The sequence below is a fragment of the Erythrolamprus reginae genome, chromosome Z (assembly GCF_031021105.1).
Source record: "Erythrolamprus reginae isolate rEryReg1 chromosome Z, rEryReg1.hap1, whole genome shotgun sequence".
Lineage (NCBI taxonomy): Eukaryota > Metazoa > Chordata > Lepidosauria > Squamata > Dipsadidae > Erythrolamprus > Erythrolamprus reginae.
The window spans coordinates 107,054,596-107,080,508 of NC_091963.1; the positions used below are offsets into that span (position 1 = coordinate 107,054,596).

Here is a 25,913-nt window from a genome sequence, read left to right on the forward strand (position 1 = left end):
CGGGGGATCAGTGGAAGTGGAGGCTTGTTTCTCCTGGGCCGCTAATCCCGTAGAAATTCTAGCTTTGAGGAGGAGAGATTTGAATAGTTGAGAAGGAAAAATAGTAATTGGAGGAGGGACCTTTATTTGGGATTCCTCATCCTCTGATAAGCCCTGAAAAGGGTCTTCATCCTCCTCTACATCCTCATATTCATCCTGGGAGGATTCTGAATCATCCTGAATAGGAGCTCTGACCGCTGGGGAAGAACCCAAGGGGCGGGAGGAACGAGAAGGAGGAAGAGGTAAAGGAAGCTCATTGATGGTGGAGAGTTTGGCATCAATGGCTTTGGACAACACAGCAAAAATAGATTGGAACTCAGGAGGTAAACTGGAAAATATCAGCAGAAATGGCAGAAGAATCCCTAAAGGCCTGGGAGGATCCTGGCTGGGGAGAATCTTCAATAATATCTGGTTCCTCTGGACCTATGCCCCATAGGTTAGGTTGGGGTCTGTCTAGGTTTGGCTCATCCAGAGATAACACAGGGACCCCAGAAGGAGGCAGACTAGAGGCCTCTGGTGGGTCTTGACTACTGATTACTTGGGCCTGCACTTTCAAACGTTTTGCTGATTTGTCATGAATTTTTTGTAGGGCTAGGTCCCTTCTCTTCTCGGCCCTGGTGACCTTGGTCGAGGGGCGGGCCCCTGGAGAAGAGGAGGAAGAGGCCTGGGGGATACTAGTAATCTCATCGCCTGTAGGCCTGGCCTCTCTGGGACCTTTAGTTGTGCCTCTCTTGGGAAAAGTAGCCATAGTCTGACAATTAACAGAAGACAAGGCTGAGCCAATAACTGAATTATAAGGAGAAGATTTCAAGGACTTCCCAAGAGGAATGGATCCTGCTTCGAGGCCTCGAAGCTGCTGAAACGTGAGGACAATCTGGGCAAACCCAGAGTTCGTGCCCCCAAATCCAGCGGGGCCAGCCTCCCTAAACTTTGTAATTAAGTAAACCAAGGCACTCTGGTTGGAGGCTTAGCCGGTGGAGAATTTAGCCTGGGACCCCCAAGGCCCGCTCCCGGATCCACGCGGTGGACTGAGGCCTACGCGGCTGGCAGAAGGCCAACACGAGAGGCCTAGATTTTAAAAAAGGGCGCGAAGGCCTTCGCGCCGAAAAAATCGCTCCGTAGAATTTCTTAAGGGAAAGCGATCGACTAAGTCCAGGAGACTAGAAGGCGTCTCACTCCGCAGGAGGTATTTTATAAGCCCTTAAATATTTGTATACAATAAATAATCAATAATTCAATGATAAATACTTGCACCAGGACCTCCAGGCCAAAGGATTAGAAGAATCCACAAGCGGCCGCAGGAATCGTAACCGGCAAAACCGCCGGGGGAAAACGAAACCGCAACTTCTCCCAAGGAAAAAAGCCGAGCCGCTTTTTTTCTTTTAAACGGCTGGCGCAATTAGTGCAAGTAATTAAATAAAGACAATAAATCTTACTACTTTTTGAAGGAAAGATCGAAGGGAAGGTGTTAGAATGTTGAACGAGCTATCACAATACAACCGCAGGATATGCGAACTGAGCGAATTCTGGGGAAGGGGCGGATCCGGCAAGCTTTTTTAATACTAGGCTCAGTTCCACCGGATTGGACATGAGCAACCCCATGTGACTGCTGGACCCGCTCCTTCAGTACGGAGAATTGCAAAATATAAAATATCTGGAAACAGAAAATCATCACCAGCAAATGGCAGCTTTACTTTGACAGAAGTATATTTATCTGCAATGATATCTTTAGTAAAAAAAAATATTTGTCTACCCAGATTTTTAGGAAATATTTGATAGGACGATATAAATGCTACATCCTATCTAAACATCTGGCTGATTGCATGAACAATCATGATAACTGTTGAAAACCAGCAGCTTCTGGGAGTCACACAATAAATACTTGGGGCAGAGATGTGCAGCCTTTGAACTTCTGGTAGTGTATAGCAAAAGATGAAGTCAATGAAAGGTTGGAAAGTATAAGGAGATATATGATCACTGAGTTACTACTCAATGACTGCTTATAATATCTCTCATAAGCTATGTATGGTTACTTATTTTTCTGAATCTTCCATGATGAGAACTGCTGCTTTAGATAGGAATATACCATGGTTATATGACTCAGCATAAAGGTAAATAAATCTGTCTCCCTGATTTTTACCCTCAGTGTTGAACTTATTCCAAAATGTGATTTAAAAAAGAAAGACAATGATCCTAACCTTGTCTAACAGAAAAGGAAAGATGGGGTTAAGAGATTCATATCTTTGCAGATGAACAGCTCCTCTTACAACTAGGTACTGCTTTTTAAAGCAAAGAATTCTGGGACTCAACTTCTTTTTGTAAGGCATGAAAATGAGAAAAACTACTAAAGATGACATCTAGAAGCAGAGCTGCTGGATCTATACAGAGAAAACTTTAAAAAGCAATTCTACTCAGACATTCATAGATGACTGATCCAATATAAATCTGGGTATCTTATTTCAAATATATCTTAAAATGTAAATGAAGAACTTCCATTTTATATTTAGGGCAAGAGCTGTAATTTGGAAGGCTTGCTAGTCAACTGTGAGAACTCAGTGGGTGGCTTAGGCAAGCTATACTGTATCAGTTTCAACTTTCACCCCAATCTGAAATACAAAAATAAAACATTTATTAAAGTTTCAAACAATTCATCTGACCTTAACTGGCTTGGACAAAGAATCTAGGGGACTGAAAAAATTAACTAAAAAATACTTAATAATTCAATTACTTTCTCCTTACTTCTTTGAATATTCTGATTTCTTGACCTGATCTGGCTATTTTTGTGGTACATTTCAATTCTGTTCTCAAATTCTTATGAAAAAGACTCAAGGTCTTTAAATAAGTGAATACATAGTTTATTCTCTTGTACAATCCCTTGGGACAATTTTACAAATCTCTATTCAATAGGCAACTTCCTTTGTAGCTGCCAGTGAAAAAGTTTATTTTTCAAAAATGTCCAGTCTGCAAAAATTTGCAAAAACCAAGATGCTTAGAATAAGTATTTTTCTAAGCAGTACATTAATTAAATCCAGCTGGGGACAAATATTCATGCAAGAAGACATCTTAAATTTTCAACCTTTGATGATAGAACTATGTTCTTTCATGTAAGAACTATTTAGTCTAATAGTTAAGGTACTAGGCTAGAAAGCACGCTGAGTTCTGGTCCTGCTTTAAGCATGAAAACTGACTTCAGTTTTATGAATCTTTGCTTCCTTGAGTTATATAAAGCAATAATAAAGATGGGATAAAAATAAATATGTAACAGATTGCTAAACAATACTTGATGAAAGTTTAATACCTTTACTTTTGTTTTATGCAGCTTCATCCTATTTATGTGCAGATCCCAAACTAAGAATTGTAATATTTATAGATTCCCCCCCCCAAACCACAAAGGGTTCCCTAGCACGTTGTTTTAAGAAGAGAATAAAATATTGATTTCTGAATCCTGAAAAATTCCATTGCCAAGTAAAAAGAAGCTGTTCTTTGTGGCCAGAAACACTATTTCTTCTGCTCTTGCTTACCATCTGGATCCTCAGCAGGCTGGATGCTCATATAAGGTTCACCTTTCTCCATTCGGGATTGCCTTTGCCGGCTTTCCTCTTCCAGTGCAGCTTCAGCACGACTTTTGGCATTGATATAGGCAAGGTAAGCAGGTGAATTATGATAGGCCTTCATTGATTCGTTGTACTCTATCTACAGGTTGACAGACACAATTTTTTTAAACAAAAAAAAATACAACAAATCCCATCTCCCTTAACTGCAGGAATTTCAAATTATTAAGAAATCCTCACAGTACACAAGGACAACTTCACACGAAGCAAGGGACAGATACCTCAGGGCTGTTTACTGATACTCAACTGCTCTCTTCTGCAAGGGTCTCACGGCCAAAAGCAGGGTAGGGTTGCATTTAAACATTTCGGAAACGTGTCCATATTTAATGAACAGCAAAGGGAAATACAGGGGAATATGACGTTGGGAGGAACTGGAAGATGGGAGTCTCATTAGCTGTGCTTTATTTCCAGGTGCCTTTATGCTTAGATGTTCAGTTGGGGACAGAGAGGGAGAGTAGGCAACTTTGACTCAAGCTGGGCTCTTTTCAAATCATCCAAAGTATCGTGATTCTATCACTCTCTCCTTAAAATTATTTAGTGGATCTGGCCTTGCACAGCAAAAGTTGATTCAGGTTTTCTTTCCTCAATAATGCTCCTGTACATGAGCCTGTAAGTGACCTCCTCCAGAACCAGTCTTTTTAAATTTTATTTTACTATAGGTTTATGTGTATGAAAGAGAAAGACAGACTTCCAGGGTCATTTGGGAGTGAGAGGGAGATTTCTTCTGTGTACCTTTTCTGCTTCATATTCATTTAAGTATTCTTGCTTCTCTTCATCAGTGAGGTCACGCCACATACCTCCAATGATCTTCCCAATTTCCCATAACTTCAAGTCAGGGTTGGACGCCTTCACTTGGTCCCAGACCTTAATAAAAACATCTGTAATAAAGCTCCTGCTAACTACTTACAAAATAAACACATCTTTTGTTAATATCACCACCACGGTCCTTTCAAAGCAAGGCTATACTAGACAGTTATTTTGGGCTATGTCCACTGTTTCATTATTTCTCTCTGGGGTGGGAAGGCAAGAGGTACATTTATCATCCACTGCCTGGTTTTATTGACAGCATCCTTGTCACAGCATCCTCTCCCTTAAATCCTGCACATGATTCTTCTCTTTTGTCTTAAGACAGGTGATGGATGGAACTTTTTTTTTTAAAGAACCAGAGACAGAAAAGCAGGTAACACCACAGTCCTCCTTTGGACTTAGTCCCTCCTTGACACTGGACTGGATAAAGTGCTGTCCGTAAGACCTAAGCTCTTTTATCAGGAAAAAAAAAGCCAGCGAATTAAAAACAAGAAAAGGAAAAAGAAGGGGCGTGACACTACACCCTTATTTCCTCTTCCTAAAACAAAAGAAGAGAATCTCAAAACAAAAACATCTTTTAAAGACATTATAGATCCTACTGTCACTATTGCAAAGTCCCGTTATAGGGTTGCACCAATCCTGCTTTGCCACAGAAAGTGGATACTTTTAATAAAGAAAATTTTGTCAATAAGGCACCCGATGCATTCTTGTTAGCAGAAGAAGCAGTAGTATGCTTTAAGCATTTTTAAAAATAGTCAATAAAAAAGGGTCTTCATTCTCCCCGAGAGTATGGTGGCCATGTTTCATTCTGTGGTGAAACTTATTTTTTCCCCTCCATTTTGGGTAGGTTGCTATTGCCTTCACTGTGAAAGGAAGAGCCAATGATATATTCCTTAAGGAAAAAAAACATAAGCAAAGCTATAGTAACAGGTTTGCTTTTTTAATTCAAACACGTTTTAAAACAATAATAAAATAGATTAAGATGAGGCAGACCTTTATTCAGGACCAAATATTTTGTACCCACCTTCCTGCTGTACCTCATATATGGCATGAGTGGCTTATCTGGAGGTTTTGGGGGTTTGGGGATTGTAATACCCGATGATGCCTAAGGAACAACCAAATAAAATGAACAGGTTATATCATTTCAAATTACTGCAAAAGAGGCATTTGCTTATATAATATATAGATATCAGAGGTCCAGGTTAACACTTATTAACTCTCACCAGAACAAATATATTTTCATATATGCAGAGTAAAAAATGCTATAATATTTCTCTTTGAACTTTCAATAAATATATGGCTTGACAAAGATTCTGCATTAAAACAGCAATTTTCAATAGCCCAATTACCTTCCATAACTCAAAATGTCCAATTTTCTGTCCTAATGAGAGCAGTTGTTATTATACTTGTACTAAATACCTAAGGTTATATCCATACCTCCATTTTTAACTCTAGTTTGAATTCCAATAGCAACTTTAGTCTGTATTATTTCAGTGTTTCTATATGTCCATGTGCACAGCAGATTAATTAGTTCTAATGTCCTCTTCAAGCTCAATTGCTGTGGCCTTGTGTCCTGATAGACATAGACATCTTGCAATCCTCTAGAAGGAGGTTTTCAGATAATCATTATTGTCTCGGTGAACAGCTGCAATTGATATGAATTTCTGACTTGTCTAATTTTATGCCTACTATACCATCTTCTGAAAATAACTGGAATCATTGTTGGATAATATGATATGGATTTTGCAGTAAATACAGGAAAATAAAAAAATATTGAATACAGTGAGAAATCTATAGCCTGCATATGTTGCTAAACTTCAATTTGCACCACTTTTCAATATTGAAATTACTCTGACCCAGCAACATTTTAGGCCATCTAGTTGCCATTCTTACTTTAGAATATTAAAAGTATTTTATGGAATAGTCAGGGTAGCACAGAAAATGATCAAGAGTGAATGCAACCTCAGGGTAAAGAAAAAAGATAGATTAAGGACAGTAAAAAGGACTGAAATGGAATTGTAAAGAATAAGGGGAAATGTTCTTGACAGAAATATGCAAGAACTATTATGTAGAGGATTGAAATATTTTTTACACCATAGGAAACATGATAATATTAGGAAATGAATCAAGTAAATGCCCCCTGTTGTACTTGGACATAAGAAAGGTGGAAGGGAAGGGAAGAGGAATCAGATTTGGAAAACTAATCTCAGTCCCATTAGGTAGACCGTATCAGATCAACTTCACAGGAAGATTAGAGCTGTACTTTATTGAGATAGCCATAGTAACAGAATCTGACAAATCTGTGTTTTACTTCCCCTAAGTTTATAACTCACTAGATTTGGAAGGAGTTTACCTGAGTTTCTTCTGAATATTATCTTACTTCCCAGGCATAAATAATATTTTGACCTTCTATGTCGAATGAATGTTCCTTGGTATTTCTGAATACAAGGATCCCTCGATTTATGGTCATTCATTTAACTAATGTTTGCAGTTACGATGGTACTGAAAAAGGTGACTTACAACCAATTTTCACACAACTATCATATCCCAACAGTAAAGTGATCAAAATTCAGGTGCTTAATAACTGCTTTGTATTTATGGTGATTCAGCATACCAAGATCTCATAGTTGCCATCTAAAACCTCCCAGGGCGATCAAAAAAAGAGAAATCAATGAGGGAAGTCATATTCTGTTAACAACTATGCTGATTTGCTAAGTCATGACAAGAAAGGTTATAAAGCTCACTTAATGATGGCATTGCTTAGTGATAGTACTGGTCCCAATTATGGTTACTCATACAACACTTCCATCCAAGATCACCTAAATTATCCTTATTCCATTACTGGAGAAACCTTTAAAATATTTATCAGAGCAAGATATTTCTTCAAGGTTGCTCCCTTGAATATTTTGTTAGTCCAAATTGCATTATCCAAGTGGAAATTTTACATAATGAGTAAACTTCAGCAACTTAATGTTGCTAAAAGATCTGTAGAAACATCAAGTTTTTTCACTGCACTCAATAAGGAAAAAGAATAGCTAAAAGAAATATGTACGTCTTAATGGATAATAGATAATATCCCCTTTTAAACATCATAAGATATCTAATACGAAAATAATGTATTTGCAGCATTGGCATTGGCTGCAGTACAATTGTCTGTATATGAGAATGGTGTATGGATTTCTAGGCAAAATCCATTCACCTAGATCATTTTTCCAATTTTTTTTTATAGTAATGGAATACCTCTACTCTGGAAAATGTATTCACTATAAAATGAGATCCTTAACAGTAACAGTAAGTCAAGGATTCTTATTCACTTTAACAAAGGAAACAGATACATGCCTGCATTTTTTAGACTCAATGTTACCTTCCACATAGAGATTAATGAGGTAGCATATATACACAAAATTCTAACCATACTTCAAAATACATGAAGCTCTTTTGGGAGGAGTCTATAGAGACTAAGATCAAGATTTAAACATGCAGACATAGATCACCGCACTGATCTTAGGTTTTGAATGATCTAGTCATTTATGACTCCGTTGTGATAATACAAATGCAAAAAATATTTTGCATGTATATGCCTACAATATTTGAGAAGCTCATTTTTAAAATAAAAGGACAAGCTTTTCTCCATGAACTAAGCTGTGGGGCATAGATCATATCTAATGAAACACAAACATGTTTATGAGATGTATGCATTAGCAAATGTACAGTTACACACACAAATATATAAAGATGGACCTGAAAACATTCAAGAAAATCAACTTAATAATTAAGCAGCAATAGGAATTTATAAAAGCATAAACCCAAATTGAAACACACATTGTAGAAAAAGCTCAGAATGTTTACTATATGTATATACAATGAAAATTTGTGAAAGAAATAAAACCGTCTTCCAATATGAACCTGATATTAAAATAATTTGGATCAGAATTTTTTTTAAAAAAATCCTAATTCATTCATCTTTATAGTAATGAACCAGGTAAGAACACATGAGGCTACAGTTAACACATGAAAGGGAGTACTCATGATTATTATGTGCAACCTCTGAATCTGTTATTTCTGAATATAAATGTTCTTTTCTGGTCATGAAGAATATAAAGAAGGCTCTTCCATATTAGTAAATTAGAGTTTTTCAATTTCCTTGAAAATAACTACCAGAGAAGGTCTGACTCACAGGTCTAAACTGGATCTTTTTGTTATTTATTTATTAAAGGTGAAATATTAGAATTTCAGCCTGAGTCTTTTACTTTGAAAAATGGTTAATGAATTACCACAATCTGTTATTTTTGGACATGAACAGTTTGAAAGTAATATCCTTTACAGGTAAAAAAAAGAATCAGAATTAAAGTTTCTCCTCAAGTAAGGAATATAACTTATATAATGGTATCAATAGTGATCCTTTGCTAATTTGTAGACTTTTTCCAATGGACACAGTCAAATTATGACCAAGCTACACTACTGCAGATACTAACAAAAATTGTATACTTTTTTCTCTTAGTGTCTAACATAATACATATTTACTGGTTTTTAATTAAATCCAAATGTATACAGTTCTTATAAGGAGATATGAAGGAACTACATGAATGCATTTGTTAACAGGATTCTATCCTCTGTTTGCTGTTTATGGTATTAAGAAATTCCATACAGTTAATAATAATAATAATAATAATAATAATTTATTAGACTTGTATGCTGCCCCTTTCCGAAGACTCGGGGTGGCTCACAACAGCAAAAAACAATACAATTCAAGTCTAATAATTAAAAGCTATGACTAAAAACCTGCTATCATTAAAAACTATCACTACAATACAGTCACAACCACACATAACTCTTAATAGTCAGAAAAGGGGATACATTAATTGTCCCATGCCTGGCGACATAGATAGGTCGTTATGGTCTTGCGGAAAGCGAGGAGGGTGGGGGCAGTTTGAATCTCTGGGGGGAGTTGATTCCAGAGGGACGGGGCCACCACATAGAAGGCTCTTCCCCTAGACCCTGCCAGATGACATTATTTAGTCGACGGGACCTGGAAAGGCCAACTCTGAGAGACATAATCGGCCACTGAGCCGCCTCGAGTTTGCGGAGAGGGGCGGCATATAAATCCAATAAACCTAACCTAACCTAACCCACTGGGATTTGTGCAGCAGAAGGCAGTCCTGTAGGTATTCTGGTCCGATGCCATGCAGGGCCTTATAGTTTATCACCAACACTTTGAATTGTGTCCGGAAACTAATCGGCAACCAGTGCAGCCCACAGAGTGTTTACGAAACATGGGTGTATCTTGGACGATCCATGACTGCTCCCGCGGCCGCATTCTGCACGATCTGAAGTTTCCGAACACTCTTCAGAGGTAGCCCCATGTAGAGAGCGTTGCAGTAGTCGAACCTCGAGGTGATAAGGACGTGAGTGACTGTGAGCAGTGACTCCCTGTCCAAATAGGGCCGCAACTGCTGCACCAGGCGACCCTGGGCAAATGCCCCCCTCACCACAGCCGAAAGATGATGTTCTAAAGTCAGCTGTGGATCAAGGAGGATGCCCAAGTTGTGGACTCTCTCCGAGGGGATCAATAATTCCCCCGCACAGGGTAATGGACAGACAGATGGGATTGTCCTTGGGAGGCAAAACCCATAGCCACTCCGCCTTGTCAGGGTTGAGTTGTGAAGCATCTTAAAGATTAATACCTTTATTCCTGCCATAAATCAGAGCACATTTTATTAACAATCTATATGTATCTGACAGTGGACTCTGATCCATAGAGGTTTACACAATTTGATTTTTTTTCTATTTTTGTCATTTATTAAATGTTTTCAGAATTTAAATAATTGCTTTGTTTTTGTTATGCATTTTTATACTGTTTATTTTTGTAAGTTTGTAATGTTATTGTTTTTGCAGCAAAAAAACCAAAAAATGGAAAAAGAAAAAGGGTTTATGCAATAATAAATTTGCTAGTTGATGAGGTATACTTTTTTTAAACAAATACTAATATAACTATCCTTCTGAACATTAATTACAGGAGGAAGCACCAAACAATTAATCCAGCCACTATGTCTGAAACTGAAGCAATAACTAAGGATAGGCAGTAGTATGCTTCACCTATTGATTGAACACTAAGAGAATACCTGGCAGAATGTAACACTCTATGGTGTCTTCTGAACAGAGTTTCTTATGAGAAAACTTTCAATTGAGAACATGCCCAGTCAGACATATTGCAGACTAATATATCAGTATTTGACTGAACTAATAATAGGAAAAATCCAACTTGTTTCCATGCCAAAGAGGGATGGTTTTCTCTGCCCATATTAGAACACTGTCAACTTCCAAACTGTTTGGATAGAGAAGACATCAACTTCAACAAACTTAATCTTGGACAAAATTTTGCAATTTTCAAGTTTCAAAAATCCATTCTGTAACTACTGAACTACTGTAACTCTTCTCTTTGGTTCTAGACTTGTTTCTTTCATTAATCTTTGTGTGTGACTTTCCTTATATACTCACATACACAGCTCCTTCTTGCTCTATTTCATCTAAAGATTTACACAGGTCTTTGCATCATGTTACCTTCTCACCCGATTTCCAAATTTAACTACTTGCTGGTTGACGCATAAGCTGCTTTCATGATCAGAGGAAAAAAATCTTGCCAATGGTAGGTGGTCAATAAAAACAGTTTTTAAAAATGTTTTTGTTTGTGTTCCTTCTGACAAATGAACTGACTTGATGCCCATTCCGACTGACTAATAAAAAGGCTGCTATCAAAAAGTTAGTGAAAAGAAAAAGATTGGGGACAAATGGAAAGAAACCACCAGTTATTTTTTTGCTAAGACTTAAAAAACCTAATTCTAAAGCCATTTCTGGTCACTTCCTGCTGTTTGCCGGATGATGTAATAGTTGATTCTCCTACCGTGGCCCGGCTGTTGGTGCCCGGGTTCCCTCCCAGCCTGTAGTTGTTGTACGCCAGATGGCTGTATGGATTGTATCCCACAAACCCTGGTGTGCTGGGCATTTGCTGATGGAAACAAATGAGACAAAAACACGAATGAGAAATGAGTCCCAACGAGGAGAACACATAAAAATGAAAATGGTTTGCAGTACAGCATGCAAAACAATCAGAAATTTAAACAAGCAAAATGAGGTGTTGCAGCAGCTAGATCCCTCTTCAAAGATAGTAAATTTTCATGAAATCTGCCAAGAAAACAAGAATTTTTTTCTTTAATATTTTGCCACTACGAATTCTAGAGTCATAACTTCAAAGCTTCCAACATGAACACACTGTTTTATCTCTAGCAATTAAAAGTTAAACAATGTATAACCAATTCTAGAGGAAGCTAGTTTGTGTTCAGCACACGTACACAATTACACATAATATGATTTTAACATTTACTGTGCAGGAAGGAAGCAGGCCAGTTTCTCTTCCACAGCATTTAGAAAATAATTCTGTCCATGAATAGGTTTTGCTCCCTCTAAGAGTTAAGGGTCTGATCAAAAGAACTCTTATCTTAAACATCTCAAAAAAGGAGATCTGACACAGAACAATCAGTTAGACAATGATTCCAAGAGACACACTAATTAGTATATGAAATCTCTAAGGCAAGTATACTGTGCCACAAATGTCACATTGCATAGAGGCTGGTAAATATTTCAGTTTCTCTTACGCAGAGATCTTCAAACTTGGCAACTTTAAGACTTGTGGACTTCAACTCCCAGAATTCTCCAGCCAGCTTTGCTGCCTGGAGAATTCTGGGAGTTGAAGTCCACAAGTCTTAAAGTTGCCAAGTTTGGGGACCCCTGCTCTTACATCTGAGAGCCAATGTGAAACAATATTTGATACTGTTCTCAAAGTTAGAAAACTGCAAACCAGAAATGGCAGGAGGCTCTACCCACCCACCTAGGATGCTTCTGTCTATGTGCAGAAGTGTTGTGCACATGTGAGCGAACCAGTAGCAAACTAATTTATTGGTTATTGGTTATTACCCAAGGTGAGTTAAAAGGGTCAATCCAGAACTCAGCATGATGTACTTATTCTGACTTGTAGGAATGTATCTTAGAATCCTATCAGTTCTGCCATACATAGATTTTTCTTATTTGCATAATTTTCTAAGTACCGTATTTTTCAGAGTATAAGATGCACCCTTTACCCCTCTAAAAGAGGGTGGAAATGTCAGTGCAACTTATATACCGAATGCAGCCATTTTTGCTGTCCTGAAGCCCCACCCTCCTGTCTGCAGAGAGTCCCTGGATACTGGCAAAAATACCACTGTTTTTGCGAAAAACAGGTTGTTTTTCATCTGTTTTTTTGCAAAAATGGTATGAGGAAGGGGTCTGGGGAAACGGCAGACAGCTCTTAGGGACTGGGGGAAAGCAAAAATGCCTCAATTTTTGCCTTCCTCCAGTCCCCAAGAGCTGTCTGCAGGGCCCTTGCCCATCCCATTTTTGTGAAAAAAACAGGTGAAAAATGGCCTGTTTCTCACAAAAAATGGGCTTTTTTGGCCTTCTAATTTCTTCATCTAGCATGACTGGAGGAGGAATTCTGGGAGTTGAAGTCCACAAGTCTTAAAGCTGTCAAGTTTGAAGTTTGTAAAAAGTGTACATGGTTGTAAAAAGTATTCTGCTAACTGGTATTTTATTAAATAATATATTATTACATCATTTGGTTCAGAATACTTTTTTCCTTGTTTTCTATCTCTAAAACCTAGGTGCATCTTATACTTCAAAAAATACAGTATATTCCTAAGAGAAAGCAATTGCATAAAAATTCATTTATCGCAGATACTGATAAAAAGTTATTAATAATTTATGTACAAATAGGTGACTTAATGCCAGTGTTGTGACACATTTCGGAAAGGCAAAAAATAAAATAAAATGACAGAATTATTTAATGGATGGGGCGGGGGGGGGACAGAGATAAAATCAGAGGCACTCTCAAGGGGCCAACAGTATCAAAAAGATTGGTATGAACAAAGCCTTATCTCTTTTTTTACACATCACCCATGTTAAAATGAGGCTTGTTCGCCCAGTTATGCCTTCTGTTTTGATACTGTTCAGTTCCTCCTCTCAGATGCCTTTCATTGGCTCTTTTAAATACCCCATACATATACAGGAACTATGTTTCATTTACATTCCATTCTCCTCCTCCCATTTGGCCCCACAACAGGGCCCCCCTCTGAGAGGCAGGTTGGGCTGAGAGATACGGACTGATCCAATCAACAAGTGACAGGTCCCAAAGGTATTTTTCCTCCAAAGGACAACTTCTGAAGCGTCTTCAGTTCTGTTCTTTGAAATTTAAGAAGATTCTTGAGTGACAAGTGAAACATCTTCAAGGATGGCCATTTCAAAAAAGCACCTTTGGGACAACCGTGACTTGGATGATTGAGAATCTACATAGACGATGAGTGATGTCCATGGATGCAAGTACACTGGTACCAAGTTCCTCTAGTACCAGTCCATCACCTTAAACACTATGTCAAGCTGGCTCTTTCTGTTATATTAAAGGTATTTCAACAAGGAACTGGAATATTTAATATATACTTAATGAGAATCTCTTCCCAATTTGACTAAAGCAAAAAAGATTGTCTATCTGTCTGTCTGCGCCCATCCATCCATCCATCCATTGGCCATCATAGTCCACAAAATCAATACTTCCACTGCAAAAGGCCATTATTTCTGTTCTTGAATTCTATGAAGATACCATCAGAATATGAGGCTGGCTCCTCTTAAAGTTAGCTAAATTTAATTATACATTAAATGGAATAATCAACTTATTCTCCTGATTCCTGATGGCTGATACTTTGTTTTGTTGATGAAGCCAGTGGGTATGTTATCTTTGTACAGCATGCACAGAAAACCAGAAATCACTTTCAAAGCAGCTATGTGAACACTTCAAAAAATATAGTTACTTTAACAATTTAACAGATTTTTTTGCTGTGACAAAACACCTCTGTCACTATCATTTATGTTTATTTAAACTTATTCCATTTGGTGTTTCATATATCTAGCATCCATGTCATATACCATAATTATGAACAACAAATTATTTCTAAGGTCAATGACATGAGTAATTTTATCTGTTCCTTTTATTTTGTAACAGTTATATTTTATATTTGCAGGGGTCAGCATATTATTGAATTTTCCAGAATCTGCAACTGTGATTAAGGCTTGTTTCCATATCTAAATACAGTGATCCCCCGGGTATCGCGATCCCGATCATTGCGAACGGGCTAAATCGCGATTTTTCAACCCGGAAGTCAAAACACCATCTGCGCATGCGCGCCCTTTTTTTATGGCCACGCATGCGTAGATGGCGCCGGGCAGATCAGCTGCTGGGCGGCTTCCCTGGGTCTTCCCCCTCTTGCTGGCGGGAGGGCGAGCGGCGGGCATCAGCGAGGAGTTTCCCCACCGCCCACGGAAACTCCTCGCTGCCGCTCGCCTGCCCTTCGCCCGCCCACGCCGTTCGCTCGCGCCGCGAGCGAACAGCTTGTCCGCCGCCTGCCTGCCCGCGCGTCCGCCGCTCGCCCGCCCTTCGCCCGCCCACGCCGTTCGCTCCCCCTCTTGCTGGCGGGAGGGCGAGAAGCCCCCCCCCAGCACCCGCTCGCCCGCCCGTCGCCGCTCGCCCACCCTTCGCCCGGCCACCCGCCGTTCGCTCGCTGCTCGCCCGGCCACCCGGGTTCGGGGGGGTGCTGGCAAGCCCCCCATGCCGGCGGCGACGTTTTAAAACAGCCGCGCGGCTTCCCAATGAGTCCCGAAGACAAACGCGGAAGTTCGCCTTTGATGTTTGTCTTCGGGACTCAGTTGGGAAGCCGCGCGGCTGTTTTAAAACGTCGCCGCCGGCATGGGGGGCTTCCTAGCAGCCCCCCAAACCCGGGTTGGGGGTCCGGGGGGTGCTGGCAAGCCCCCCATGCCGGCAGCGACATTTTAAAACAGCCGCGCGGCTTCCCAATGAGTCCCGAAGACAAACGTCAAAGGCGAACTTCCGCGTTTGTCTTCGGGACTCATTGGGAAGCCGCGCGGCTGTTTTAAAACGTCGCCGCCGGCATGGGGGGCTTGCCAGCACCCCCCGGACCCCCAACCCGGGTTTGGGGGGCTGCTAGGAAGCCCCCCATGCCGGCGGCGATGTTTTAAAACAGCCGCGCGGCCCCCAATCTTCGGCTCCTCGCTAGCGCTGCGGAAGTAAAAACACCATCTGCGCATGCGCAGATGGTGTTTTTACTTCCGTAGCGCTACTTCGCTAAAACCCGATCATTGCTAGGGGTCCTGGAACGGAACCCTCGCAATGGTCGGGGGATCACTGTACAGTAATACCTCATCTTACAAACTTAATTGGTTCTGGAAGTAGGTTTGTAAGGTGAAAAGTTCGTAAGACAAAACATTGTTTCCCATAGGAAACAATGTAAAAGTGCTTAATGCGTGCAAAAAGAAAAAAATCGCAAAATGGCGCTCTACTGGGCGCCGCCGCCCGGCTGTCACCTTTTAAAACAGCCGGGGGGCTTCTCGGCGCACTCCCGAACCTGAAGCCGAACTTTTCGGGTTCGGGAGGCCACCGAGAAGCCCCACCGCCCGGCTGTCACCTTCTGAAACAGCCGGGGGGCTTCTTGGCGTTCTCCCGAATGCCGAACCCAGAGGTTCGGGCTCTGGTTCCGGAGGCCGCCGAGAAGTGCCTGGTTGTTTCAGAAGGTTACAGCTGGGCGGCACCACTCGGTGGAGCACCATTTTTGCGATCGGCGGCAGCGTTTCCAGCTGATCTGGAGGCTGGAAAGGAGGTTGGGAATCCCAATAGGGAATTCCATGGGCGGAGCTTTGACATCACGAAGACGTCCGGATGGATGTCTTCATGACATCAAAGCTCCGCCCATGGAATTCCCTATTGGGATTCCCCACCTCCTTTCCAGCCTCCAGATCAGCCGAAAACGCCGCCACCGATCGCAAAAACGGCGCTCCACCGAGCGGCGGCACCCAGCTGTAACCTTCTGAAACAGCCAGGCGCTTCTCGGCGGCCTCCGGAACCCGAACTTCCGGGTTCGGCGTTTAGGAGAACGCCAAGAAGTCCCCCGGCTGTTTCAGGTGACAGCCGGGTGGCGGCGCTTCTCGGTGGCCTCCCGAACCCGAACCCGAACCCGAAAAGTTCGGGTCCGTGTTCGGGAGAACGCCGAGAAGCCCCCTGGCTGTTTTAAAAGGTGACAGCCAGGCGGCGGCGCCCAGCGGAGCACCATTTTGCAATCTGCGGTGGGTTCGTAAGCCGAAAAAAGTTCGTAAGAGGCAAAAAATTTCCAAACCCCAGGTTCGTATCACGAGGGGTTTGTATCATGAGGTACCACAGTATATAGTTTCACCTCGTATTATTTCCCATTCTGTTGCAGCTCTTTATTCTTATATATGCCATGCTGGCTTGCCTTAAACTAGATATGTAAAAATTATGAAAGAAACGATAAATTTGAAAAAAAAAAGGGAAATAGTCCCATATTGCTCTATGGATAACAAACTGGTAATAATAGAGCAACCAGTTAATACAAAGATGGTGCTGATGGTTGAGCAAAAAAGAGGGAAGAATAAAGATTCACTGGCTCAAAGAGAAAAATATTTATAAAAAGAACTGTTAAAATGTAGCTTTTTCTCAGTGCTACATAATTTGTCGATACATATTGAGCTAAAAGCTATCTGAAGCTTAACATATATTGGGGAAAAAAGGGAAATAGGAATTATACAAAACAGAACTGAATCAAAGAAATTAGAAGACAAAAATGAAGGAGTAGTTTCTGGTTTAGAATACAAATCTATTACGAAAATGAGCCTCAGCAATAAGCACCCTGTCCTCTTTGCTTTCAATAATTAATAATTTATTATTATATTTGAACCTAAATAAACTGTTTCTTAAAAAAAGGAAACAACTTAAAACTAATCTGTTCATAAGCATAGTTAGGAATAAAGAAGAGTGTCTTGGTTTCAGATTTACTTAATGTTAAAATAAATACTGTTTTTCTTCAAAGATCAGATTAGGGAATGGGGAGGAGTTTACAGAGTTCTGAGATATAGTTGGGTATTATGTTCAGATCAGATCTCTGTGTAACATGCTACCTTGTTTAGAAAATTCAACAGAACCCAAGAATATCTAAATTAAAAAGAAAACCCTCTATAAAATATGCCTATAATTATATGCCTATAATTAAATATTAATTGCTATATCACACTGTAACATTCAATGTTTGTTAAAAATTGAAAATAATGTATATATATTAAAACATACAATGTAGTACAAATACTGAACTGTGTTGTAAAAACAATATGATACAAAGCACAACATTGCAGGAAAGATGAAGGCATGGTTAGCTAACAGTTTTTATGGTATTAACAACCTTGGAGTCACATGATTTTTCTTGTGTCTACCATTTCCTTCTACCAGCTGGATTTGTAGCCCACAGGTTTGGACAAAAAGTTTTCTTCCCAATTTGAATAGGAAGAAATATATCCAGAGTAGGAACAAAGAATACTAAATTACTTTGTAAGTCGAATAATGTGTTAGGTTATATAAAGTGTCATCAACAACACTCTAATGGCTGCTCTTCTCTCTGAGTAGAAAAATTTACATTTACAGTGTTTCTCCAAAAATAAGATCCTGTCTTATATTTTTTGAACCCTGAAATAAGTGCTTGGCCTTATTGCCATGAACTCAAAAGCATGATTGGGCTTATTACAAATGATGGTTATTTTGGGGGAGACAAGGTAGTATACAATACATTAACAATTATTACATAGAAACATAGAAACATAGAAGACTGACGGCAGAAAAAGACCTCTTGGTCCATCTAGTCTGCCCTTTTACTAATTACTCTAATCTTAGAGTCATATTAATTAAACTCCTAGGAGATTTTCACCTAAGCCAAATGAAAATGCTTTCAATACATTAGAAAATAAGGAAACCTAATCTTTGATCCATATATTTCAAATCTATAATGTAGCATCTGGCAACTCCTGTGCCAACCTCCCTGCAGCACACATCCACATATCCAAAGGGATGAAATGCTCAGAGGGTTTTTTTCATATTTAGAAAATATGATATCATAAGAAATAAAGTGGTTAAGCATAAAACATTTTCATGCTATTTATATTAATAGAATTCAGTTTACTTGTTCAACTTTTTACACTTTTAAACAATTTTTGAGGCACATTTTACTCTTTTTAAAACACAATTAATACAGCAGCATTATATATATAATGTTGTAAGCTGTAACAAAATCAAGTAAAATCTTTATTCAGCAATAGACCTGCAATTAAAACACAAGAATCACAATTAATTATCATAAAAAGAAAAATACTGTTATCTTAAAATATCTCAAAAGAGTTAGTGTTAATATTACAGTGCACTGTATACTATAGATAGATCAATACTTGGCTGTAGTCAAGGAAATAAATCAGATTGATCCAATAACATCTTTCCGATAAACAAATAAAAAAAATCAGAATATTCAGTAAAGAATGGAAATAATTCCTGATAAGCACTTGCACAGAGAGGGCAATAAAAATTAACAAGTTCCGTTGATTTAATTATCATTTCACTGCAGGAAAACAGTCTCTGTAGATAATTTTGTGATATTTTCTTTCAGTAATGGCTGTATGGAGAGTATTGAATCTGTAGTTAAGGATAAGACACTTTTGAATTTTCAGATGGTTCTATGACTTGAGATATCTAGCTTAGAGAAGATTGCCCAGTGGCTCAAGAAAGTATTTTTAGTTCCCTCTTTGAGTAAGACTGTTTTTCCTCTGTGTACAACAATTTGAAATGATCTTCCCAAACTGATGCAGGAATAAAAGATGATAATTCAAGCAGATTGAAGACCTATACATTTTCAGAATAGAGATGAATTATTAGAACAGTACCAGAAATTAGTTGGTTCCAATACTGTATCACGGCCTGCTTCTTCGCCTTTTTATATTTTCTCTTTAAAAGGGACAAATCTTGAGTTGAGTTAGAGAGAGGATTCTTTTTATATTCTTCAAAACAGGAAATTTGTTGTTTTCTGGCTGCATGGTAAACACTATCAAATAATTAAAGGAGCTCTTGTTCCTATTACTGCCAGATGGATGTGTAAAGAGAATTACAGTAGCTGAAGAAGTTGAACTACTGTACAATAGCTGCATATAAGGTAGCAAAGTCTAGTCAGTGGACTTGTCATCCAGAATAATTGTATGTAGTTGAAGTGGAATTGAAGTACCTCATTGATAGAGAGCATTTGGATTTCCTTGTCTGACCTGTTTATTTATTTGTATCCTGGTTTTCTTATTTTTACAAGTAACCCAAAGCAGTAAGAATATATTAAACATACCTTTCTCCTCCTGTTTTCTCTAAAACAACCCCATGAGATGTGTTGAGCTGAGAGTGTGACTGGCTGAAGAACACCCAGCTGGCTTTCATGGCTAAGGCAGGATTTGAACTCACAATCTCCCACTTTCTAACTAACCACTAGAACAAACTGGGTTTTTTTGTTCATATTTGTTTTTTAGTGATATCTTTAGACAGAATGGGAGAAATCAGAAAAGGGGCAACAAAGAGGACAGGACAATGTTGATTCCCAAGACAACTGTCAATATGAAATAAGAGAACTGGGGAAGATATATTTCTTGATGTCGGAATATATTGAAGCAAGGAGGGACTTATTCCTGACAATACAAGCGTTCTGCCAGTAATCGGTAATAGTGCTATTCAAAATTTACAGGTACAGCTTATAAAACATCTACAATATCTGAAAACCCCTGAAGTCTTTGTTGTAGTTTTTAGATTCTCTAATTAGGCTGGGGGTGGGTGGGTGGTCTGCATGGAATTTTGGAGAATGATTGTCAATTTGGGCCTAGTCTGATATTGAAGTCTTCTGAAATGATGATATGGACAGTGGAAAAATGTAATTGAATACCCTAATGTAATTTTTCACTTTTCCCCAAATTTCCAAAGCACATGGTGAATGGATGTTTGGAAATATATAAAAATTAATGAGAAGCAATTTCTCTCCAGTTAAGTTGCCAATAGTTATTTGTAAAAGGTTATAAGATAGGTCTATTGACATAATCTTAGTATTTAAAGTGGTTGAAATATGGATGTTCACACCAGCACGATGTCTTCCTCAATCAATGCTAGGAACCGCTGAGAGTGATAATGATTTATATCACAAATAAAGAGATAATTTGTTGACCGAACAGAATCAATTAGAGGTGTGATTATTTTACATGTTGCCACTAGAGGTTCTCTCAAATTGTCTAGTCTTCAATATCAACTTGTTCTGAATCTGGGAGGTTCAGATTCAATTAACTCTGGAAAGAGTTAATTTTATATAAAGAGTTAATTATTTTTATATATTTATATATTTATTTTTATATATTTATATTTATTCTCTCCCAAATGTAACCTGTGTCTTGCTGTAGGTAAAACAGCTTTTGCATAGGCAGTGATCTCTTTGGGGAGGGGGAGTGTGGAGAGCACTAAAGTGTCCTTGAGGTTATCTCATGTCAGTGGTCACATTTATTCTTTAAAGTGGCAATACTCTCTTGTCCAGATTTGCTTAGGAGTGGGCCAAGTTCCTCTGAGCACGTTTTAGAAAGACTGAAAAAGTATGAAGAAAACACTTCATTTTAAACAACATATTGAGAATTGTGATCTCCATAAAGGTAAGTAAAACTTTCTCTAAGCTTTTATAGATGAAAACCTCTCAGCCCTCTGTAAAATTAATCAGTTACTTTTCACAGCATGTAACTGGCTTTAATTGGTTTCTTTGTTCCCCAGCAAACTTTTTAGCCCATTATTTAATATTTGTAAGGTGATTTGTTTAAGTTGTGGATGGTATTACAATTTAATTTTCTCTCTCTTTTAGTTACAAGCCCACCAGATACTTGTTTCTCACTATTTCCCGCAGGAGTAATCAGCTCTCTGATAATTCCTTTCTCTTTTCCTTGGGGTAAGGTTGCCCATGTTTTTCCTTCTGGCTGCTTTTTGGAATACTTGGGGTAGAATATCTGTGCTTCAGCAGGATTGTTTTAGAAAAATCTCTTTTAAGGAGTTCACTTTGATTTTAACTGTAGACAGAAAGGCAGAAAGCACTGTTTTGTTGGGTTATAAAGTTAGTTACGCTTTCATTCTTTAGGTTTATCAGGTTAATATTCACATCCTCCCTCATCCTGCAATAACTGTGCAGCTGCAGAACAGATTGCAGCATATATTCAAAGGAGGGAGAATTCTGTTCCATTGAGGAGGAGAGGTTTTCAAGCTGTTGACTTTTGAACTCTGCTTGTAAATCCCATTCTAAAATATCATATCCAATGGAGGAGTTTGAGGGAATAAGAATACTTACACGAGTTGGTTTCTTTTTCTTTTTGGCTTTCTGCTGTTTTTTACCGTTCGACACAGCTCGTGTAGCAGAATGGGTAGGATGTTTCTTCTTACTTTTCCCCATGATTAAGAATATCCTGGAGTTTTCTCAACTCCTTCTAAGTGCTGAGGCATCCAATAAGGCAACGGAAGGTGGTATTCAAAACAATAATTTTAAAGTGATAAGAAATAAAAATATAATGATAAAGAAAATTTTTCCAGAGAAACTATTTAGAGTAGTTGCTGCTTCTCTGCCATCTTAGTAGTAGCTCCGCCTCCTCCTCCAAATTGCCTATCTGTATTTGGGGTGGAAACCTAATTAAAATCCCATAGCATAGGAAAAAAAATTCAATTGAGCAACCAAAAGGCAAAAGAGAATTAATTTTATTTATTTTCTGGTAAAAATATTTAAAATATTTAGTTAAGCTTATTGGGGAAAGACTCTGTAAAGAAAAAAGCCCTTCCTTTTAGTTACTTACTACATTTATATCAGTAATGTGACAAAAGCTCAAATAGATATCAAGTCAATAGTACCTATATCCAGAGAAAAATATTGTGTGATTAGTTTGTTAAACTATTCAATAGGAGCAGCAATAAAATATATATTCTCCAGTAATACCTTCCCTATTGGTTTCTTATGATCTATGACCTATTACTTGCTATTTATATGTACATTGTGAGCTTATGCACCAGACAAATTCCTTGTGTGTCCAATCACACTTGGCCAATAAAGAATTCTGTTCTATAATAATTTATCTCTATAGACAGATAGATCACATGGGACCTGCAGATTGTCTTATTAAAAATAAATAAAACCATCACTCTCTTTCACATGAACTTGCTTGTACAATTCAAGTCCATCAAAGAGATCAGTCTGGGTGCTTCTCAAAAACCAAAGCAGAAAGTGATTGAAAAAGGAAAATCACAGAGATCTTTTTCTGAGATATCTCCTAAAGTCTATAAATGTTACAGGATTAGAATCCTCAGCATTAGAATATTTCAGCTGCTCAATAATACTACCTACTGCTTCACTATTCTTTATCAAAAGAATGAAAATCACGCAAGCGATAGGAAATTCTGAATAATAAATAATGAAGTATATGCTAAATTTTCTGAGGCTGCAGCACTGGTAAAATGATACAGGTAGTCCTCAGCTCATGACCACAATTGAACACAAAATTTATGTTGCATTGGTTAAGCGAACATTGCTTCGTTTTACAACCTTTCTTGCCAAAGTTAAGTGAATCACTGCAGTTACTAAATTAATAACATGCTTGTTAAGTGAATCTGGCTTTCCGATTGACTTTGCTTATCGGAAAGTTATAAATGGGGATCACATGATCCTGGGACACCATCATAAATATGAGCCAGTTGCCAAGTGTCTGAAATTTGATCACGTGACCAAGGAGAAGTTGCAATGCTGGTAAGGATGAAAAATGGTCATAAATCATGTTTTTAGTGCAGTTGTAACTTCCAATGTCACTAAATGAACTATTGTAAGTTGAAGACTATCTTTACTTAGGTGAGCTACAGTTTTAACACAGCTGCAGGAAGAATATATGACATTAGAAATTATTATCACTGACAATTTAAATATAATCTACAGATATGATACATATTGTTTATCTCACTATATTTCAAATTTCATTAATTTCAAAAACAAGTTTCTTTGGTGAAGACAAAGTGAAATATTTTTAAATGGGCAAATTTAAGATTCTTGTCCCAATATCTGGTATTAAGCACAGTAATACCTCGTCTTACGAACCTAATTGGTTCCTGGGGGAGGTTCGTAAGGCGAAAAGTTCGTAAGATGAAACAGTGTTTCCCATAGGAAACAATGTAAAATGAATTAAAGCAAAAAAATGCCGCCGCCCGGCTGTCACCTTTTGAAACAGCCGGGCGCTTCTCAGCGTTCTCCCAATGCCGAACCCAGGAGTTTGGCAAAAGTTCGGGTTTGGGTGACCACCGGGAAGCCCCGCCGCCCAGCTGTCACCTTTTGAAACAGCCGGGGGGCTTTTTGGCATCCTCCCGAACCCGAACGCCAAACCCGAACTTTGCCGAACTTCCGGGTTCGGCGTTCGGGAGGACGCCGAGAAGCCCCGCCGCCTGGCTGTCGTCTTTTGAAACAGCAGGGGGGCTTCTCGGCGGCCTCCTGAACGCCGAACCCGGAAGTTCGGGATTGGCGTTCGGGTTCGGGAGGATGCACAGAAGCCCCCCGGCCGTTTCAAAAAGCTTCTCGGCGGCCACCCAAACCCGAACTTTTGGCGAACTTCCAGGTTTGGCGTTTGGGAGGCCGCCGAGAAGCCCCGCCGCCCGGCTGTCGTCTTTTAAACAGCCGGGGGGCTTCTCGGCAGCCTTCCAAACGCCGAACCCAGAATTCGTCCTTCCTGGAGTCCACGTTTTGGCTGGCCAGGAAGGACGTCTTTGTGATGTCAAAGCTCCGCCCATGGAATTCCCTATTGGGATTCTACACCGCCTTTCCAGCCTCCTGACCGGCCCGACAACTCCGCGGCTCTTTTGAAAAGCTAACAGCCGGGCGGCGGGGCTTCTCAGCGTCCTCCTGAACCTGAATGCTGACCCCGAACTTTTGCCGAACTTCCGGGTTCGGCGTTCAAGAGGCCGCCGAGAAGCCCCGTCGCCCGGCTGTCACCTTTTGAAACAACTGGGGGGCTTCTCGGCGGCCTCCTGAACGCCGAACCCGGAAGTTCGAGTTTGGCATTCGGGAGGATGCCAAGAAGCCCCCCGGCTGTTTCAAAAAGCGACAGCCGGGCGATGGGGCTTCTTGGCGGCCACCCAAATCCGAACTTTTAAACAGCCGGGGGGCTTCTCGGCAGCCTCCCGAACGCCGAACCCGGAAGTTCGGCAAAGGTTTGGGTGACCGCCGAGAAGCCCCGCCGCCCGGCTGTTAGCTTTTCAAAAGAGCCTGACAGCTCCGTGGCTCTTTTGAAAAGCTAACAGCCGGGTGGCGGGGCTTCTCAGCGTCCTCCTGAACCTGAATGCTGACCCCGAACTTTTGCCGAACTTCCGGGTTCGGCGTTCGAGAGGCCGCCGAGAAGCCCCGCCGCCCGGCTGTCACCTTTTGAAACAGCTGGGGGGGCTTCTCGGCGGCCTCCTGAATGCCAAACCCGGTTGCTGCTGCTTAATGCCAGGTCGGTGGTAAGTAAAGCTCTCCTCATCTGGGATTTAATCCTGGATGAGGAGGCCGACCTGGCATTTATTACTGAAACCTGGCTGGGCCCAGAGGGAGGAGTTCCTCTCTCTGAAATTTGCCCAGCTGGGTTTCAGATATGGCATCAACCTTGACCTCAGGGAAGGGGGGGAGGAGTGGCTATTATAGCCAGGGAGAGCTTTTGCCTATGTGGACTCATTGCTCCAGAGATTGCGGGTGCAGGTGGGCTTGTTTCTCACGTACCTGCCTCCCAGCTGCGTGTCAAAAGCCCTGCCTGTGCTGCTCGAGGAGGTAGCCGGGTTGGCGGTGGAGTTCCCCGGACTTATTGTCTTGGGGGACTTCAACCTGCCGTCACTCGGCGAAGCCTCTGGACTGGCACAGGAGTTCATGGCCACCATGACAGCCATGGACCTGACTCAAGTAATACAGGGTCCGACTCACGAGAGAGGACACGCACCCGACATGGTATTCCTCTCTGAGCAATTGAGCAATGGTCTGAGACTAAGGGGCTTAGAAGTATTGCCTTTGTCATGGTCAGACCATTTTCTACTACGGCTTGACTTCCTGGCTCCAATCCTTCCCCGCAGGGAGACGGAACCAATTAAGATGTTCCACCCGAGACGCCTGATGGACCCAGAGGGCTTTCAGACGGCGCTTGGGGTTATTCCAGATGCACTAGTCCACAGTTCGGCGGAGTCTCTTGCGGAAGCCCGGAACAAGGCTGCAGCGGAGGCTCTTGATCGGATTGCGCCTTTGCGACCTCTCCGTGGCGCTAGACCCCGTAGAGCTCCATGGTTCAACGAGGAGCTCCGGGAGTTGAAACGCCAGAAGAGACGTCTAGAGAAGTGATGGAGGAAGAGTAAGTCTGAATCCGATCGAACACTTGCAAGAGCTTTTATTAAGACTTACAAAGTGGTGCTCAAGGCGGCAAGATGCGCGTATTATG

At 40.3% G+C, this 25,913-nt stretch overlaps 1 protein-coding gene across 6 annotated transcripts in view; it reads right to left on the reverse strand.

The window, feature by feature from the left end:
* SMARCE1 (SWI/SNF related BAF chromatin remodeling complex subunit E1) overlaps positions 1 to 25,913 on the reverse strand; it is a 62,364-nt gene that overhangs the window by 16,157 nt on the left and 20,294 nt on the right. For 4 of the 6 annotated variants that reach the window (XM_070726379.1, XM_070726377.1, XM_070726378.1 and 1 more), the window contains 4 exons: positions 11,359 to 11,463; positions 5,482 to 5,562; positions 4,383 to 4,514; positions 3,561 to 3,732 (listed from right to left, as the gene is read on the reverse strand). In XM_070726379.1, the coding sequence (XP_070582480.1) occupies positions 3,561 to 3,732; positions 4,383 to 4,514; positions 5,482 to 5,562; positions 11,359 to 11,463 (490 nt within the window). Of the gene's footprint in view, positions 1 to 3,560; positions 3,733 to 4,382; positions 4,515 to 5,481; positions 5,563 to 11,358; positions 11,464 to 21,781; positions 22,078 to 25,913 lie in introns of those variants that run through there. The other 2 variants (XM_070726375.1, XM_070726376.1) reach the window with 2 other exon arrangements.